Source organism: Balaenoptera acutorostrata, chromosome X (assembly GCF_949987535.1).
Source record: "Balaenoptera acutorostrata chromosome X, mBalAcu1.1, whole genome shotgun sequence".
In the NCBI taxonomy this organism is placed as follows: Eukaryota; Metazoa; Chordata; class Mammalia; order Artiodactyla; family Balaenopteridae; genus Balaenoptera; species Balaenoptera acutorostrata.
This window is the reverse complement of record NC_080085.1, coordinates 94,944,243-94,963,062: the sequence shown is the minus strand read 5'-3', so window position 1 is coordinate 94,963,062 and position 18,820 is coordinate 94,944,243. Positions and strand designations below refer to the sequence as shown.

At 43.7% G+C, this 18,820-nt stretch overlaps 1 protein-coding gene across 3 annotated transcripts in view; it reads left to right on the top strand.

Annotated features, from left to right (window-relative positions):
• The first annotated feature begins 14,750 nt into the window (after positions 1-14,750).
• TSC22D3 (TSC22 domain family member 3) overlaps positions 14,751-18,820 on the top strand; it is a 58,673-nt gene continuing 54,603 nt past the window's right edge. Inside the window, exons 1-2 of one of the 3 annotated variants that reach the window (XM_057538956.1) lie at positions 14,751-14,890; positions 15,497-15,922. In XM_057538956.1, coding sequence (XP_057394939.1) covers positions 14,796-14,890; positions 15,497-15,922 — 521 coding nt within the window. In that variant the 5' untranslated portion in view covers positions 14,751-14,795. Of the gene's footprint in view, positions 14,891-14,952; positions 15,236-15,496; positions 15,923-18,820 lie in introns of those variants that run through there. The other 2 variants (XM_057538959.1, XM_057538957.1) reach the window with 2 other exon arrangements.

The window sequence follows — 18,820 nt, the reverse complement described above, 5'->3', positions numbered from 1 at the left end:
TCACTGAGTATGATAATCTCTAGGTCCATGTTTGTTTCTTTTTTGAATAGGAGAAAGCTGAGCATATCTAAATGCTGATGGGAAGCAGCCAGTAAAAAGACAAAGAGTGGCTGAAGATACAGATGAGAGAGGGGATAACTGATGAAGAAAGGTCCTCAAGAAGGTGGGAGAGAATGGGCTCCAAAGCCTAAGTAGTTCCTGCAAGACAAGAAGGAAGGAGGTTAGGACGTGTAGGGATGCAGCTCTGTGGCAGGGTGGGGTGAGGGCAGGAAATTGAAAGGATGAAACTTGTAGATGGGTCATTTACAAGGACATTAAAGTCACTCAGGATAAGGGCCAGAGTTGGGGAGACTATAAGTGAGGTACCGAGGTGCTCAGTAAGTGAGAGACCTGGAGGGCTGTAGATAACAGTAAGAAGGATTGGAAGAGGGTAACTATATCATCTCCTGGCTCCACGGGGTAAGAGAGAACAGAGAACCTCTGCCACTGAACCTTTGGAGAAGTTGCTTAGTAGATGTTAAGTATCCGACCCAAAGGAGGTGCTCAATAAATGTGAAGAAGTGACCTTTTTTAAGCCCACACAATAGTAAAATCGCATTAGAAGATCACAAGAAGGAACAGTCCTAATGTACTCAGCTCTGGTCAAACCAAACATGGGGCAGTACATCCATTCCTGGGCACCTTATTTTAAAGTGAACACTTACAAACTAGAGTGGATTCATTAGGAATTGGGCACGTTTAGTCTAGCAAAGAGATAGTTAACCTTTAAAGGAGGATATGACCGGCATCATGATACATTTGAAGGGTTATTTCTGCTCCATATGGTAAAAGTAAGATTAATGGAGAGAAGTTACAAGGAGAAGATTGCACATCTTTTTCTGCACAGTTTTTCATTTATCCAATGATGAAATGTGAACTTACCTAGTATATTAAAGTGGAGGCTGGATGAATACATACCTGAAAAGGGAGTTAGAAAGGCTACTGTTAGAGAAGATGGAAAAGCAATGGAGTCGTTACAGGCCACAGATCATCAAGTTGATTTGTAGACACTGTGAGAGACTATTTCCTACTTTATAAAGTAGAGCTTGGCTAGAATAGAAGGCTCTCTCTGACTCTTGCTAGTGGGGAAGAATGAGTCAGAGCATCTAAAAATAGAAGAAAAACTTGAAGAATGGCTCAAAATGATCACAATCAAAATCCTAAGGGGAGGGAGGAGAGAAGGTGGCAAGATAAAGCAAATAAACTTCCAGGAAACAAATTTTACTGGCCTTCTGGAATTAGCAGGAGGACTCTGCGAAGAACCTTTTCAATGGCTGCCTTAATTTAATGCTTGGTATTATTTCAACTATGCGGAAGAAATAAAGATTTGGACTCTTTAAAAAGCCAGGCTGTTTCCTGCTCCAGATGAAGGCAGTAGCTCTGAGAAAGGAAATTAGAAAGAGCTGGGACAGCAGTGTTACATGCCTCACCTTTATAAGACTGTTCCTAGGAAGACAGAGAAAGCTGAGAGCAGCTGTTGAAGCCTGGACCTCATGGCCAGAGATCTGGCTGGTGCCAAGAGAAAGTAATGCTTGATTGAGGCTGCTTAGGCCTCAGAGTGGTAGAAGATGCTCTTATGTCTTTTAACACTTGTATTTTAAAAAGCAGTTGAACATAAGCTGAAAGAGACAGGCAGACCCAAAGCAGAGACAATGGCCTAGGACAGCCCACAGGAGGAAAGAGTGTAATAAGCGACTGTTCAGTATAGAAGCTGACCCCAATTAAATTAGTAACAAGGAATTAATGATGCTTAATGGGGTTTTTTTGTTTGTTTATCATTTGCACTGTACGGCCTTGCGATTCAAAGTGTTGCCTGTGGAGCAACAGGAGCATCGGGTGATTTGAATGCACAGTACAGGTTGAGAAGCACTGCTATACCTGGTTTCTTAGCTGAACTTTTGCCTAGCAAAACTCTCTCTCCCTTCTTCCTTCCTTTTCTCCCTCCCTCCACCTCTCTTGATTTCTCTGATTCTTGTTTACATTGTAAGCTAACAAACAACTCTAATTATGGCTGAGAGCCCTAAAAGTAGTGCTCACGATATGCCCAGATAAGGAAAAGAAAAGAGTAGCCAGGTAACATACCGTAAAGCATGAGTTTGGGGAGTGGGAAACCACAGACTTGGTTTCCCATTGCACTGTGTGAATAACCTTCATCAAGCTTATAAACCTTTCTGAGCTTCAGTTCCCTCATCTGTAAAATAAAGGTCATTATAGTATTTGCCCCATAGGGCTCTTGTGAGGGTAAAATGAAGAGAAAGTATGTAAACTGTCTAGCATAGGGCCTGACACAGAGTAGGTGCTCAGTATATAGTACTCATTATTATTGAAAGCGATCAGTTTCAAAGTGAAGTTAGAAATAACAAAGAACTAGTGTAGCCTTCCAAAGTCCCCTTGAGAGCCTCCATGAAAGCCCCATTTTCCTTATCCAATTCAACCTCCTTGATTCCAGCGCCAGCCAGCAGTCAAGCTAAAGCATTTCTTATTCCCTTGGACTATCTTCTTGTTTTTGCTGAATTAGTAAGATTTTCTACTTTTTCATCGCAAATGGCCCACTGTTCTAGTACATTAAAGCTAAAAAATATCTTTTGTGGGCTGGCCTGGAAATGTAACTACCATTTATTAACAATTTTTTTCTCCTATGGAAAAATGCACATCACCTTCCAAACAATTGACTTCAGAGTGAACTTTGAGATCTCAGCCTATGTACAAGTTGGACGCTGCCTGTATGTCAACATATGGAGTGGTGACAAAGGGCTAGATAAACCGAGTCCAGAATTCCAGAGGTGGCTGAACGGTAAATGAGAATGCTCCAAGGAGTGGAAAGTAGGGTAAATAGATCAATCTGAGTGCACAGTATCAAGGTTTAGAAAGCTAATACAGGAAGGGAGATACACCTCAGGAAGGATATTAAAAAACAGCAGCAAGAACAACACGAACCATTTTTCTACTATATTAGGTCAGGGGCCCCTAATCAGTAGCTTGGGATCTACAAACAATATAGAGGCCTTACAAGCTATCTCTGAGAGATGGTTACCCTCCCCCTGCCTTGCTCTCTGTAATTTGCCTGGATTCTCAGTTCAGAGAAGAAGACAGAAAACAGCATCCCCAACCTCCATCCTTCTCAACCCACACCCTGACAACCACCCCCCAGGTTTACCTGGCTTCCTTCTGCCCTTACCTCCTTCTTTCAAGAGGAGATCCAAGCTTCAGGAAAGTACAACACAGTTTTTCCTTACAAAGAGGGAGAAGACTACTGTTTTGGGTAAAATGAGATGACTGGTGAAAACAGGATTCCCAGGATGGAGAGAGGTGGAAAGCTAATAACAGAAGACCATGGAAAAAACAAAGGACTTTTGTGCCTTCTCACTGAAGTCTTTAGCAAGAAAATTGATTATATCCAGGGGAACTCTGGGTTAATAGGGCAGCAAGCTAGCAAAGTCTGATACCCACCATTTACGAATGCCCATTGCGATATCCATGAAGCTCTGCGAGAACACTAAGAGTTTTGCACTAGTTAGGGAAACTGGGGGAAAACTGATCGTCAGCTGCTAGTGGGGAAGGAAGAGCTGGCTCTTGTGGGGAGACTGGGTTGGACTGAGGACCATACTTGTGGCCTACATACACTCTACCAGACAGTGAAAGTGCCCAAGAAAGAGGGGGAAAGCTTTTGATTCACTTCTACCAGCTGTTTTCAGGGCCTGTACTGATCAGAAAACCAGAGACTGTCCTTTACTACACAAAAATATCTTCCGAGGCAACCAGAGTTCTGATCCATTTCTTCTACCATCAGCTCCTCTATTTTCTATACACTTCTGGAGATTACAACATGAACACACCACATGACTGGTGATGGTGGTAGTGGTGGCTGGGCCAGTGCTTCTTATAAGGGAAATCTCAAATATAAGCACGCTTGGAGACACTATATATGAAATAATGTAGCAGGACAAACTGCAGAGTCATACAACCCAGAAGATCAGAGATAGACGATTCCATCTCAGTCCAGTAGAACCTAAAAATAATAAAACCACCACCACCAACACTATCCACTGCCACCTTTTCCTGTGCACTTATTATGTACCAGGTACTATCTTAAGTACTTTACATGCATTATCTCATTTATGCCTCAGTGCAAACACAGGTTGTCTTTCAAGTTTGTTTGAAAGGGTCAGGTAAAATAATATATAACATTTATTGAGCTCTCACTATGTGCTAGGCACTAGGTATTGTATATCTACTATCTCAAGTTGGCACTAGAAAACGGGCTCATCCTTCCCAGTTCATCCTTCAAGGATCAATTCAGGCATCACCTCTTGGTCAATCAACAAATATTTATGGAGCATCTACCATGTGCAAGTACTGTGCTAAGAAAATCTGTGGCTGGGAACCCAACCCTGGCTGTCTATAAGAATCACCTGGGGACCTTTTAAAATTATAGATCCCTGGTCCCCACCCCAGACCTACTGAATCTGAATCCTTGTAATTGGGATCTGTTGTGGGTGATATTATGTTCCTCCTCAAAATCCATATGTTGAAATCCTAATCCCCCCTATACCTCAGAATGTGACTATATTTGGAGATGGGATCTTTAAAGAGGTAATTAAGTTAAAACAAGGTCATTATGGTGAGCCCTAATTCAATATGACTGGTATCCTTATAAAAGGAGAATGTTTGGATATAGACATGTACAGAGGGATGACCACGTGAAGACCAGGGGAGAAGATAACCATCTACAAGGCAAAGAGAGAGGCCTCGGAAGAAAACAACCCTGCCAACACCTTGATTTCAGACTTCTAGTTTCTAGAACTGTGAGAAAATAAATTTCTGTCGTTCTCTTCCACTTGCCAGCTGTGTAACCTTGGAAAATTAATTCCATCTCTCGGAGAGCTGTAAAACAAGGCTACCTCATAGGCTTGCTAGGAGGAATAAATGGAAAATGGTTGTAAAGCCCTTAGCACCGTGCCTTGCATGTAGTAAAGGCTCATTCATGTTAGCTGTTGTTATTAATATTATAAGGTGGTTGGTCTAGAACAGAAACTCTTAAAAACTCTTAAAAAATCAGGGGATAAATGAACTTCAAGGGAAAAATATTACATCTGTATTTTCACCAACCTCTAACTGAAATTTAGATTTCTTTCCATTATAAATGCAGAGAACAGATCACAGTAGTATTAGCAGTACCTGTGACTTTGTCATCAGTAGAAATCACAGTTTTATGTCACATTACTGTTATTACAGATGTCTTTAAATATTTTTACACTCATCATTACTTTGAAGTTACAGTGGTTATCAGAGCTGCATCCATATCATGCTACTTACATTAATAACAAGCACTTATATAACTATATGACAATTTTCCATTTTTAGTATTTTGATAAGTGCATTTCAATATAATTTACTTCCTTTGTAATCCTATGTATTGTATTCTGTGTATCTAAAAACACTGTTCTGAGAAGACATCCATGGGCTTTATTATATTGTCAAAGGGATCCTTGGCACAAAAAAGGTTAAGAAGCCCTGATCTACAATGGAACAAGATAGAAAGCCCAGAGATAAACCCACACACCTATGGTCAACTAATCTATGACAAAGGAGGCAAAGATATACAATGGAGAAAAGACAGTCTCTTCAATAAGCGGTGCTGGGAAAACTGGACAGCTACATGTAAAAGAATGAAATTAGAACACTCCCTAACACCATACACAAAAATAAACTCAAAATGGATTCGAGACTTAAATGTAAGACTGGACACTATAAAACTCTTAGAGGAAAACATAGGAAGAACACTCTTTGACATAAATCACAGCAAGATCTTTTTTGACCCACCTCCTAGAGTAATGGAAATAAAAACAAAAATAAACAAATGGGACCTAATGAAACTTCAAAGCTTTTGCACAGCAAAGGAAACCATAAACAAGATGAAAAGACAACCCTCAGAATGGGAGAAAATATTTGCAAACGAATCAAAGGACAAAGGATTAATCTCCAAAATATATAAAGAGCTCATGCAGCTCAATACTAAAGAAACAAACAACCCAATCCAAAAATACGCAGATGACCTAAATAGACATTTCTCCAAAGAAGACATACAGATGGCCAAGAAGCCCATGAAAAGCTGCTCAACATCACTAATTATTAGAGAAATGCAAATCAAAACTACAATGAGGTATCATCTCACACCAGTTAGAATGGGCATCATCAGAAAATCTACAAACAACAAATGCTGGAGAGGGTGTGGAGAAAAGGGAACCCTCTTGCACTGTTGGTGGGAATGTAAATTGATACAGCCACTATGGAGAACAGTATGGAGGTTCCTTAAAAAACTAAAAATAGATTTACCATATGATCCAGTAATCCCACTACTGGGCATATACCCAGAGAAAACCATAATTCAAAAAGACACATGCACCCCAATGTTCATTGCAGCACTATTTACAATAGCCAAGTCATGGAAGCAACCTAAATGCCCATCAACAGACGAATGGATAAAGAAGATGTGGTACATATATACAATGGAATATTACTCAGCCATAAAAAGGAACGAAATTGAGTCATTTGTTGAGACGTGGATGGACCTAGAGACTGTCATACAGAGTGAAGTAAGTCAGAAAGAGAAAAACAATATCGTATATTAACGCATGTATGTGGAACCTAGAAAAATGGTACAGATGAGCCAGTTTGCAGGGCAGAAGTTGAGACACAGATGTAGAGAACAAACGTATGGACACCAAGGGGGGAAAACAACGGTGGGGTGGGGATGGTGGTGTGCTGAATTGGGCGATTGGGATTGACATATATACACTGATGTGTATAAAATTGATGACTAATAAGAACCTGCAGTATAAAAACACAAGCAAACAAAAAAAACCAACTAATACTAAACTTTCTTTGGGTTATTTGTATGGAAATATGTTAATATAAATGTTTCAGACATTACATGGAATTTCTAAAAATCTTATATGTTCTGGTATAATGTTATAAGTCATAATTCTAGTTATTACTTTAAAATGTATATCTCAGAAATAACTAAATTTCCTTGTCAATTGCATTACTATGAACTTTCATCAAATCTTTAACCATGGTCATTTTTAAGTCTTTTGTCATTTACAGACAGTTCTGGGTGTACTCTGATGCCTTTGCAAAAATGTTCCTATAAAAGGGTTTCATCTTCAAGGAATTCATGGAAAAGACTCTGACAAGTACAGGTTTCTGGTAACTGACTATACTGCTGAACTGAATGAATAAGCATTTTCAGAACTCTAATGGAAAACTGATGAATTCATAAAAGTGCTAACAAAAGATCAAGATGAAAAAAAATTAATTACATGGGACTGCATGAACTGATGAGGATGATTATAATTTTTGTGACTTTCTGTTTGAATTTAAAAAAAAATCCCACAAGGACTCAGAGGCAAAAAATATACAAATCAATTTTCACTGCAAAGTAAAGGAGCTGTTACAGTGGAGGATTACTGGACTGAATGTCAATACTATGACATAGTATGAGTGTGTTTCATGTTTGGTAATTGCAATCACTGTTGCTTTTGTTGTGGTCATTCATTTACAATGCTTGGTGTCAGTTTATTTATCTCTTGTAAAAATAAAATACAGTGTGTGTGTAAAAAAAAAGAACTAAAAAAGAAGAGTTGTGTAAACGATGCTAGCAGGTAGAAAATAATAAAGCTGATATGAACATGCAAAAAAAAGAGAATATATTATGTAGCCATTTAAAATTATAATTATGAACTGTATAAAACTATATAGAAATGTTTATATTAAGTGAAAAACTGTGTACCAAATTAGATCTTTGTTCTAACCATAATTATGCAAAAAACGTGTATAAATGCATAGAGACAAATAGGAAAAAAATCAACACAATTTTCTAGACGGTGAAATAATTGCTAATTTATTTCCTCTTATTTTATGTATATTATACTTACATATTATATACATATATTGTATATTTTGTTTATATTTATTCTTTGTGCTTCCAAAGAAATTTTAAATGAAAAGAAAGAAAAAACATTACATTAAAAAATAGTAAGTCCAAAAACAAAAAAAAAGAAATCTTTACAGAAACATATTTTGAATGTGTACTGCTTATCATTTCATAATGTTTTTTTTTTTAAAAACTGATTCTTTCAGAGATTGCATGCATGATACTGAGATAATTTGTTTTTTTGTCTGTATAATTGGTTCTTCCCAATGTAAATTGATTTAATCCTTCACGGGACAATTCTTAAATGGTTTAACTATAGGCCCAGATCAACTAAATAAAGATATAGCCTTATCTTTTAATCATCAAAAAAAAAACAAAATAGAAGCCCTGATCTAGAAGGTTTTAAACCCTTATGAACTATAGCAGTCTACAAATATGTGAACAATTGTGAAAAGTTTCAGGAAAGATAATCTGCTTTCTCCCATTAAGAAAGTTTAACAAAATTAAATATTGATGGTAGGGAAATGGACTTATCTAAAAACTACTGTATGCCTTGACTTGAACTTAATTAGACTGTAAGTGCTTAGACGGCAGCTTCCTATTCTCTAGATATGCTGTATAACCTCTCAGTGCCTTGGTTTCTTCATCTTTTAAGTGGAGATGATGATAGTATCTCACAAGGTTGTTGTGATAATTAAATTGGATAATGCCATGTAAAGCACTTGGCACAGTGCCTGGCACATGGTAGTAATAAAAAATTCAGCTATTATAATATTTTTTTAAATATTTATTTATTTATTTATTTATTTTTGGCTGCACTGGGTCTTCATTGCTGTGCACGGGCTTTCTCTAGTTTCATTGTAGTGCGCGGGCCTCTTATTGCGGTGGCTTCTCCTGTTGTGGAGCACCGGCTCTAGGCGCGCGGACTTCAGTAGTTCTGGCACATGGGCTCATTAGCTGTGGCTCGTGGGCTCAAGTGCACAGGCTCAGTAGTTGTGGCTCACAGGCCCAGTTGTTCTACGGCATGTGGGATCTTCCTGGACCAGGGATCAAACCCGTGTCCCCTGCACTGGCAGGCGGATTCTTAACCACTATGCCACCAGGGAAGTCCATCAGCTATTATAATATTAATTATTATACCAGATTTATCAATTTCCTTCCTGGCTCTCCACAGTACAAATAAAAGTCTCTAAATATATTGGTCAGGGCAGAAGACCTGTACAGACATTTTTCCAAAGAGGAAATGCAAATGGCCAACAGGTACATGAAAAGATGTTAAACATCGCTAATCATCAGGGAAATGCAAATCAAAACTATGATGAGAGATCACCTCACACCTGTCAGAATGGGTATCATCAAAAAGAACACAAATAACCAATGTTGACGAGGATGTGGAGAAAAGGAAACCCTTGTACACTGTTCATGGGAATGTAAATTGGTGCAGTCGCTGTGGAGAACAGTATGGAGGTTTCTCCAAAAACTAAAAATAGATACCGTATGATTCAGCAATTTCACTCCTGGGTATACATCTGAAAAAAACAAAAACACTAATTCGAAAAGATACATGCACCCCAATGTTCATAGCAGCATTATTTACAATTGCCAAGATATGGAAGCAAACTAAATCTCCATCAACAGATGAATGGATAAAGAAGATGTGGTATATATACATATATACACACATATGTATGTGTGTATATATGTGTGTACACACACACACACACACACACACAATGGAATACTACTCAGCCATTAAAAAGAATGAAATTTTGCTATTTGCAGCAACATGGTTGGACTTGGAGGGCATTACGCTAAGTGAAATAAGTCAGACAGAGAAAGACAAATACTCTTTGATATCACTTATTTGTGGAATCTAAAAAATACGACAAACTAGTGAATATAACAGAAAAGAAGCAGACTCACAGATATAGAGAACAAACTAGTGGTTACCAGTGAGGGGAAGGGGCAATATAGGGGTGGGGGGGTGTGAGGTACAAACTACTAGGTGTAAGATAGGCTCAAGGATGTATTGTACAACACAGGGAATATAGCCAATATTTTGTAATAGCTGTAAATGGAAAGTAACTTTTTAAATTGTATAAAATTTTTGAAAAATTAAAAAAAGATTGTGGTCATATATATATATATATTTGTTAATAAATCATTGATTGCACTTTTTCGCAGTATGCAATCTTCTTAAAACAGATGTTATACTTTGTAAATATATAATAAACCATCACTAAAAAGTCACCTAACGGTTAAAGGCATAAGCTTTGAAGTCAGAAAGGGGTAGGTTCAAATTCAAATGCCACTACTTACTACTTATGTGACATGAGAGCTTCTTTAACTTTCCCAAGCCCAGCTCATCACTGGAATCATAGTACCTACTTCATAGGGTTGTTGTGGGGATTAAATGAGATGATATATGTAAAGTGCCCAGCACATAGCATGAGCTCAATAAGTAATATCTATTCCTTTTCTTAATAATTGCTAAATGTGTGGCAAACGTGTGAAGCGGGAGGATTTCCTTAATGCTTCACACAAGGTCCCCTGAGACCTGGTCCTGAAATCCCTTTCTAGCCTTGACTCTCATTGTTCCATCTCTCACATCTTACTCTCCAGTAACACTGACTTTCTTTGTAATCCACACGCAGCCCCCAACATACACCCTGCTCTCACCTCCAAACCTCTGTTCTCTCCTCTTTCCATGTAGATTGCCCTTCCCTCCTTCCAGAGCTGACCCCTCCTTCACACTCCCACAGCAGTGCTCCCCACACACACACCAGGCCTCCATCATCACTTCCCGTTTGTGCTGTTTTTGTCTGTTTACATATCTGTTTTGCCAACTAGACCATGAGTTCTTTGGGGGCTTGGGCTGTGTCTTATTTACTTCTGAATCCCCACTAACCCCATACTTGGCACAGGGCAAGTGGAGAGTACGTGACTGTTGATGACTCCATCTGAGAAGGAGGTGTCCCTTTTCTCCCCTTTCTACTCCACCCAGAAAGCCACCAGCTCTGTCTGCAAGTGGGGGCCCCTTCTGCTTGCTGGGTTTATGTAAGAACGTTTTGCTACTTGGAGTCTCTCCATCCAACACAATATACGTGAGCAAAGCAAGGCTTCACAGAGAGGAGTCAAGGAGGCCCTGCCCAGTCAGCCTTCCCGGGGAGGTATGCTATATGTCAATACAAGCTGGACTTGTATGCAAACACACAACAGCTTTCTGAACTCTATATCTGAACTATCTAGATTTTCCTCTTTCTAAGTTATATTTGCTCTTGATCAGCCTGGATATAGTATGCAAAGCTGTACTGAATTATTAACAATACTGCTTGTGAGCAAAGACTACAACAAGAGAAACGTCAAGGGGACAAAATCTGGAGTTTAATGGTGCCAAATGCCACGAAGAAAATACTTCCACCAGGGCCTTGTCCCAAGGTTATGCACAAAGATAAGAGGACTCAGGCAAGTGTAGAAGCAAAAGGCCCCAGCAGGTCTCAAAACACAACTTAAATAAACATTTATGGAGCTAATATATTTTGTTATAATGTTTAACATAAAATAATTATAAACAAGAGGGAAAATCACAAACACTGTAATTAAAAAACAATTCAGTAGGCTATAAGTCTACACAATGCATATGAAATTTCATATTCTACTACCTCCTCTGGCTTTTACCCAAGAACATTAAAAAAAAAAAAAGACAGCAAAGAAGAAGAAAAGGGGAAATTAACGCATCTAAAGGATTGGGTTTTGAGAGAACAATCTTCAGTAGTCTGTGAGAACACAGGGAGCATACTCTCAGCTTCGCTGGACTGGTCAGTGACCTCCCAACGCCTCTTTCATGTCTTATCTTGGGATCCTGTCAGGAAGCAGGGGTACAGCTTGATTTTGGTTTTCTGGGCCCTACAGCAGAGAGAATATGGCCCTCCTTCCATTTCCAGAAATTGCTGGGCCCCATATAAGACCCAAGAGCCTTGGAAACAGGAGTTTGTTGGCTGCCCTTTGCTCCTAATCATGGGGGTGATCCTTGTGGCATACAGAGGGAATGTCAAATCTATGAAAGCCCAATCTACAGGGACTCAGGCAAGTGGGGCGCCACTAGAAAGAGGGTGGCTCTGCCCTGACTGGTGTCAGTCTGGCCATGAAGCCCTCTTAGTGTACAGGAACCGCCTCCTCTTTCCTCCGGCTCTCAGGACCAGTGCAGTGTGAATTCCACTAGCAGGCAAGTGCAATTCCACTAGTGGAATTCAGTGTCTCTGCAAGACCTGACTCAGGCAGGAAATGTTTGAAGTCTTGAACACAAGATGGCAGTATATACTGCTCTATTGCAAGGGCCATGGGCTTGTGAAAGAAAGGGGGTGGGGAGTGCTGACTGAAACTGAAATCCATTTGAGTTTTGAGTGAAAACTGAACATCATGAATATTTTAAATATTTTTCAGGAGCCAATAATTATTGAATCCTATGCATTCAAAGTATTCCAAGTCTCCAAGTTCTGAGACACCCCAGAACCCTACCACTTACCCACCCAGCGCATCCCTACATCTCACAAAGCTGGGGTTTGACCCAGGGCATCAGCCAGCCATGCTCCCCACAAATCTGCCCTTTCACCTCAGCTCAACTCCAGAGGCACCTTCTCCTCAGGGTCAAGAACCCTTCAGGCCAAAGTTTCATGAGACGCCCCCTCCCCCACCCCAGTGCCCATGAACATCCAATCACCGCACCTCTTTTTTTTTATTTTTAGTTATTCAGTTACATTGTTATAATAAAGCTGCACCAGTGTTTTAAATTTGCGATACATCCATGACGGTTGGTGAATAGCTGCTGCCTGGAGCCGCCTACCTCCTCCCCTCCCCCCGCCCCCCACCAACCTCTGCAAAGCCCCCAGCTACCGTGGCCATCCTGGCTTCTACCCCTGCCCTCCACCTTCCCTCTTAAGAGACCTCCTTGCAACTGAAGCATTAATTGACTGTTAGCTGCCACAGGGGCCACCAGGACATTGCTGGAGCATTATGGCCTGTTCTTGTTCTAATTGGTGATATTTTGAAAAGAGGAAGTTCAAGGGAAAACTGCCCATGGTCAGCTAGCCAAAGGTGGAGGTGGGATCTACCCAAGACAGGCTAACCACTATGCTATTCTTCCTCTACTTTCTAGAATTTTTTAATCTTTTCTCTGTAGTCTTATATAACTTAATTTTAGTAAAAGTTCTCTGAGTAACTGAAAAGAAAGTATATTCTCTCTGTTATCAAAATTTAGAGTTTGATATAGGGCTATTAGATTGATGTTTTTCAATTACATTATTCAAACATTATTAAAATTAACTTTAAAAATATGGCTATACGAAAATTAAAATTTATATATGTGATTCTCATATTTCTATTGGACACAATTGCCCTATACTCTTTCTTTTTAATTTATTTTTTTATATAGCAGGTTCTTATTAATTATCCATTTTATACATATTAGTGTATATATGTCAATCCCAATCTACCAATTCATCCCCCCCCACCAACACCTCCCTGCTACTTTCCCCCCTTGGTGTCCATACGTTTGTTCTCTGCATCTGTGTCTCTATTTCGGCCCTGCAAACCGGTTCATCTGTACCATTTTTCTAGGTTCCACATATATGCATTAATATATGATATTTGCTTTTCTCTCTCTGACTTATTTCACTCTGTATGACAGTCTCTAGATCCATCCACATCTCTACAAATGACGCAATTGTGTTTCTTTTTATGGCTGAGTAATATTCCATTGTATATATGCATCACATCTTCTTTATCCATTCATCTGTTGATGGGCATTTACGTTGCTTCCATGTCCTGGCTATTGTAAATAGTGCTGCAATGAACATTGTGGTACATGACTCTTTTTGAATTATGGTTTTCTCAGGGTATATGCCCAGTAGTGGGACTGCTGGGTCATATAGTAGTTCTATTTTTAGTTTTTTAAGGAACCTCCATACCCTTCTCCATAGTGGCTGTATCAATTTACATTCCCACCTTGAAAGGGCAAGGACAGAGATCACCTAAGGTGGCAGGTGGGGATCGGAAAAGAGAGGGGAGAGAAGTTTGGAAAATCGGGGAAACTAAGTGAAGAGGGGAGGATGGGACAAAACTAGGGAGAAAGAGGGGGTGCAGAGGTGAGGGAAGCGAGGGGGAAATAAAATGAGGGAAAGGAAGGGGAAGAAAGAAACCAAGGCGAGAAAAAGAGGAATGGGGGAGGAAAGGGGTAAATGAGGAAATAAAGAAAAGGAATCCAGAAAAGGAATAAAAAAGGGGGCGAGAAAGAAAGGAAAGAGCAGAAAGGAGTAAATAAAGAGGAAAAAAAGGAAAAGAAAATTGAGAGAAAGAATGGGAGAAGAGGGGCCAAGAGAAGGCAGGCGGGGGGGGGGGGGATTGAGACGCAGAGGGCACGGGGGCGGCGGGAAGCCCGCTCAGGGGCTGGCACTCCCCGAAGCCGGCTCAGAGACCACCTCCGCTGGGGCGCCGAGGAGACAGGAGAGAGTAAGTGGGGGAAAAGGGGAAGATGAGTGAAGGGAGAATAAAGGGAGAGAAACCAAGGAGCAGTTGAGTGTGCTTCTGTGAGTTTTGTTCCAGGCCCGTCTTGGGTCCTCCTGGGGCGCGCCCGGCGCCCTCAGACTCTCCTCAGGGCCCACCGCTCTCTCTGCATACCGCCACCCCGCTTCTCGAAGGCGGCGTCTCTCCTGTAGGGGCACCCGTCCGCGGTGGGACCAGGCACATTGGCCCGCCCGCCGAGCTCGAGACCGGGGTGGCGCGGCTGCCCCGAGCGGCGGCTCTCGGGGATTTCTGGCCGAAGATGCGCCAGAAGCGGCGAGAGAGCCCGAGCTTAGGCGCCGCGGAGCGCGCGAAGGGAGGGAGGGCTGGGCCGGGCTCCCGGCGGCTCAGGCGACGGTGCGGGCAGCCGTGCGGGCGCGGGGGGCGGGGCGGGGCTGGGGGCGGGGGCAGGACCGCGCCGGCTCCCGGGAGCACGCGGGGGGAAGCGGCGGTCTCGCGTGGGCCGGCGGCCCCCCGGGGGTCATTTGCATTCTGTCACGGCGCCGCGGCGACTCCTGGCGCGCGGCTCGCTCGCTCGCTCACTCGCGCTCGGCTCCTGCTATCGCTCCGCCGGCGCAGCCCCGAGGAGCCCGATATCTGGCGAGTCCGCGAGCCGGGGAGGGAGGGAGCCCGGGAGGGAGGGAGCGAGGGCGCGCCCCGGCTCTCCCTCTGCCCCGCCGCCCGCCCTTCCTGCTACCACAGGTCCGCCCCGGGCCCCCGCTTACACTTGGGAAACTTGGGACGGCTCTGGGGCCTCGTGTGGTACCTCAGGGGGGCGGCCCCGGCCCGGAGAGGAGGTGGGGGGGGGGAGAGGAGGAGGAAGAGGAGGAAGTGAGCCCGAAGGATCCGCTCGGAGCTGTTTGTCCAGCTGTTTCTATTCGCACCCCGAGCGGCGCAGCCAGAAGGGGGCCGAGCCGAGGGTGGCCGGCTCTCGGCGCTCATTTCCAACTCTTCTCCTCACAGCTTGTCTGTCCCAGACACCCTGGAGTCTCCTCAGGCCGGCCCGGCGGGCGCGCACCTGCCGGCCGCCCCTGGCCTCGCGGGCCAGGCGGCCCCCGAGGCGGAGAATATGGCCCAGCCTAAGCCCGACTGCCGCTCACCTGTCGGCCTCGACTGCTGCAACTGCTGCCTGGACCTGGCCCACCGGAGCGGGCTCCAGCGCGACAGCAGCGGGGACAACAACAGCCCGGGCAGGCCCACCGTGAGCAACTTTCGGCAGCTGCAGGAGAAGCTGATCTTCGAGAACCTCAACACCGACAAGCTCAACAGCATAATGCGGCAGGATTCGCTAGAGCCCGTGCTGCGGGACCCCTGCTACCTGATCAACGAGGGCATCTGCAACCGAAACATCGACCAGACCATGCTCTCCATCCTGCTCTTCTTCCACAGGTGGGTGGCAGGGCACGCGGGTGGGCACACGGACCCGGCTCGCATCCGCCTCGGCTGGACCCGTCCCTCTGACAGAAAGGGGCAACCGGGAAGGCCAAGAGGGGCACTGAAGGAGGGGGTCGGGCTCCCGGGCTGACACAACCGGACCCTGAGGCTACCTGGATTCCTGTACGGCTGAGGGGAAGCCTGGCAGGTGGGAGCCCTGTTTTGAAAGGTGCCTGCAGAGTCCTTCCTAGGGAGATGCTGGAGCCCAGAAGGTGGACAGAGTCCTAGATGGTTCAGGTGTAGCTGGAGGCACTTTCTCCCCAAATGCCCACTTTTCTACAGCCACTTTGGAGAACCTGCCATGGGATGCTCTTGGGATCTGAGTCCCACCCTTATCAAAAAGCCCATTTCCAAATATGCAAACTCAGATGGAAACTGCAAGGGCTTTTAAATTACTGAGTGGCCCTGACTGAGGATGAGGGCAAGCAAAATGTCGAGACAAATTAAGCTGCTGCTGGTGTGGAGGAGAGGCGGGGGCGGGGGGGATAGGAAAAATTAGAGACCTGTGAGAATTTCTTGAAACTCCGGATGGGGCGGGACCCCGCACCTCCTCCATGGATCACAGCCTTCAATTTCCAATGAAGGCTAAAAGCAGCCCCAAAGAGCACCCTAAGGACAGGAGGGTGGATGATCCATGTCATAGCAGGCGTGTGTTGGAGTGCGGGTGAGACTTTCTAGAAATCTTGCTGAAGGGCAAGGAAGAGAGAGGGAAGGAGAGAAACACAATGGGAAGACCAAAGGTGGCTACAGTCCTCCAGTCTGAGACACTCTGGTAAGAGCCAGTCTTGCGGGGACAACTGAGGCAATTTTGAGGCAGGGGAGGCAACTTCAGGAAACCCAGTGGTGGGTTTGGTGTTCTTAGAGCCATAGGAACAGGGCACTGGTGTGTGTGTGTGTGTGTGCACGCGCGTGCGTGCGCGTCCGTGCCTGCGAGCGGGCGGATTTTCTTCTTTCTCAACATCACATGTTATGTAAGAGAAAGAGAAACCCCGCTGTGGGAGACCTGGGTTGTAGTACAAGTTATGGCTCTACTTCCCTGTGTGAACCTGAGCAAGTCGCCTGACCTCTCTGGTCTCTAAGGTTCCTTCTAGTTCTGAGATGCCAGGTTGTGGGCAGGTAATGTGCTCAGACAAGGTAATAAGAAATTTTGAGCTGCCACAGAATATTTGAATAATTGAATGGCTTTTCAGTGAGGCACAAATAAGAAATTTTAAAAGCCATCGAGCTAGGCAAGAACTGCCCTCACTTAGTGCTCAGCCCAGGTTTGCCTCCTCAGCCCCAGAAGTTCCAGGAGGGGACAAGCGACTTAATTAGCATTATTATAACAGGTTGTATTTTCAGTCATTTTCCACGCCGTCGAAGCCCTTTCTCATCTATTATTTTACTTTACGCATCAATTTATCTCATTGTCTCCAAGAAACCACGCGCGTGTATGGGAAAGGTTTCGAGGGAATCTTCATTTCTGGTGAAAGATTACTACAAGCGTATTCAGACCATAGCAGCTGCAACCCTGCCGAGCGAAAGCCCTAATAGGCTCCTAACAATCTGCTGGGATGTGGGCTCGTAGGCAGCGGGGGAGGGGTGGCAAGACACCTGGAAAGCGCGCCTGTAGCACTTGCACTCTTTCAGCTGGGAGAGAAACTGCTCCGAAGTGGCTTGATGACACATAAGAGGGGACGCTTCCTCGGCTCTGGTTCCTAGGTTGGAGGCCTGGGCGGGTCAGACCTAAGCGAATGAGGGGTGAGACTGAAAGCCTGAAATCACAGTGTTCGCTTGTGCCACACCTTGGGAGGCTTTCTGGTGGTCTGGGTTTCTTGAGTGGCAAGACTTCCTTGTCACCTACTCCACTGACACTTGCTTGTTGACGTTTGGTTCTTGGCAAAGCCTGGAAATGCTACCAGGTTGGGTGGGGGACCGAGAGCATTGGTGGAGGGAGCAACTCAAGCCCTCAGGCGTCCATGAGGCTGGGGAGTGACAGGGTCCTGTGGTAACGGCCTTAACGCTTCTAGCGGGACAATAGCAGGACAAAGCATTCTCTCATTTGCCTTGACAACTGGGACCTTAGAGATTGGAGATTCTCAATTTGGTTGAGGTTTTGCCTAGGATGACATGCTCATTAGCAAAGTAGGAGACCATTATTACTGGTCACCGGGTTTCTCCAAAATCTGAGCTGGACAGTCTTCTCCCGAGTGAAAATTTCCTCTTCTTACTTCATTTATTCCCTGGTTTTCTATCTTCATACCACAGCCATCATTCTTCCTTCTGTTCCATTTAATGATTTGATATTTCAGATTCCTGCCTGGGTGTCTTTTTCTTCTAATTTGTCTACCTTCAAGGCTGTCTCTTCTGGAGAGGCGACTCTTCTTGCCCCTCCTCCTACAGCCCACTCCCCTGCTGCAAGGGCTCCTATATTCTTGGGAGAAAGGGTGGGGCATATTCTTGATTTCTCTCTGGTTTGTCTGCTTTTTTGACCTGTCGCTGGCTCCCAGCTTAGCTCTTGGTTTCCTTGGAACACAAGAGTGTAAGCAATTTGAGGGTAGGGCATATTTTCCACTTATTTGGCTTTCCCTTGGCTTCTAGTTATACACCCAGTACTCAGTAAAGGGTTTTTTTTGGCTGGATGACTGCTTAATTGTTGGTGTGGTCCTCTGTAAAGATTTTACAACTTTAGTCTTGGAAAATTCTTATTAAGGTTTAAATGTGATTTTTTTTTTCGGTATGAACCACATGCAGTAACTCTAATAGCCTGGTAGAAGTCCTGATGAACAGTGCTGTGTATATACATGTGAATCAGTGGTAATGGGCATGTAGCTCGTTGGTATGTAAATGGTGCCTCTAAACTACTGGGGTGGG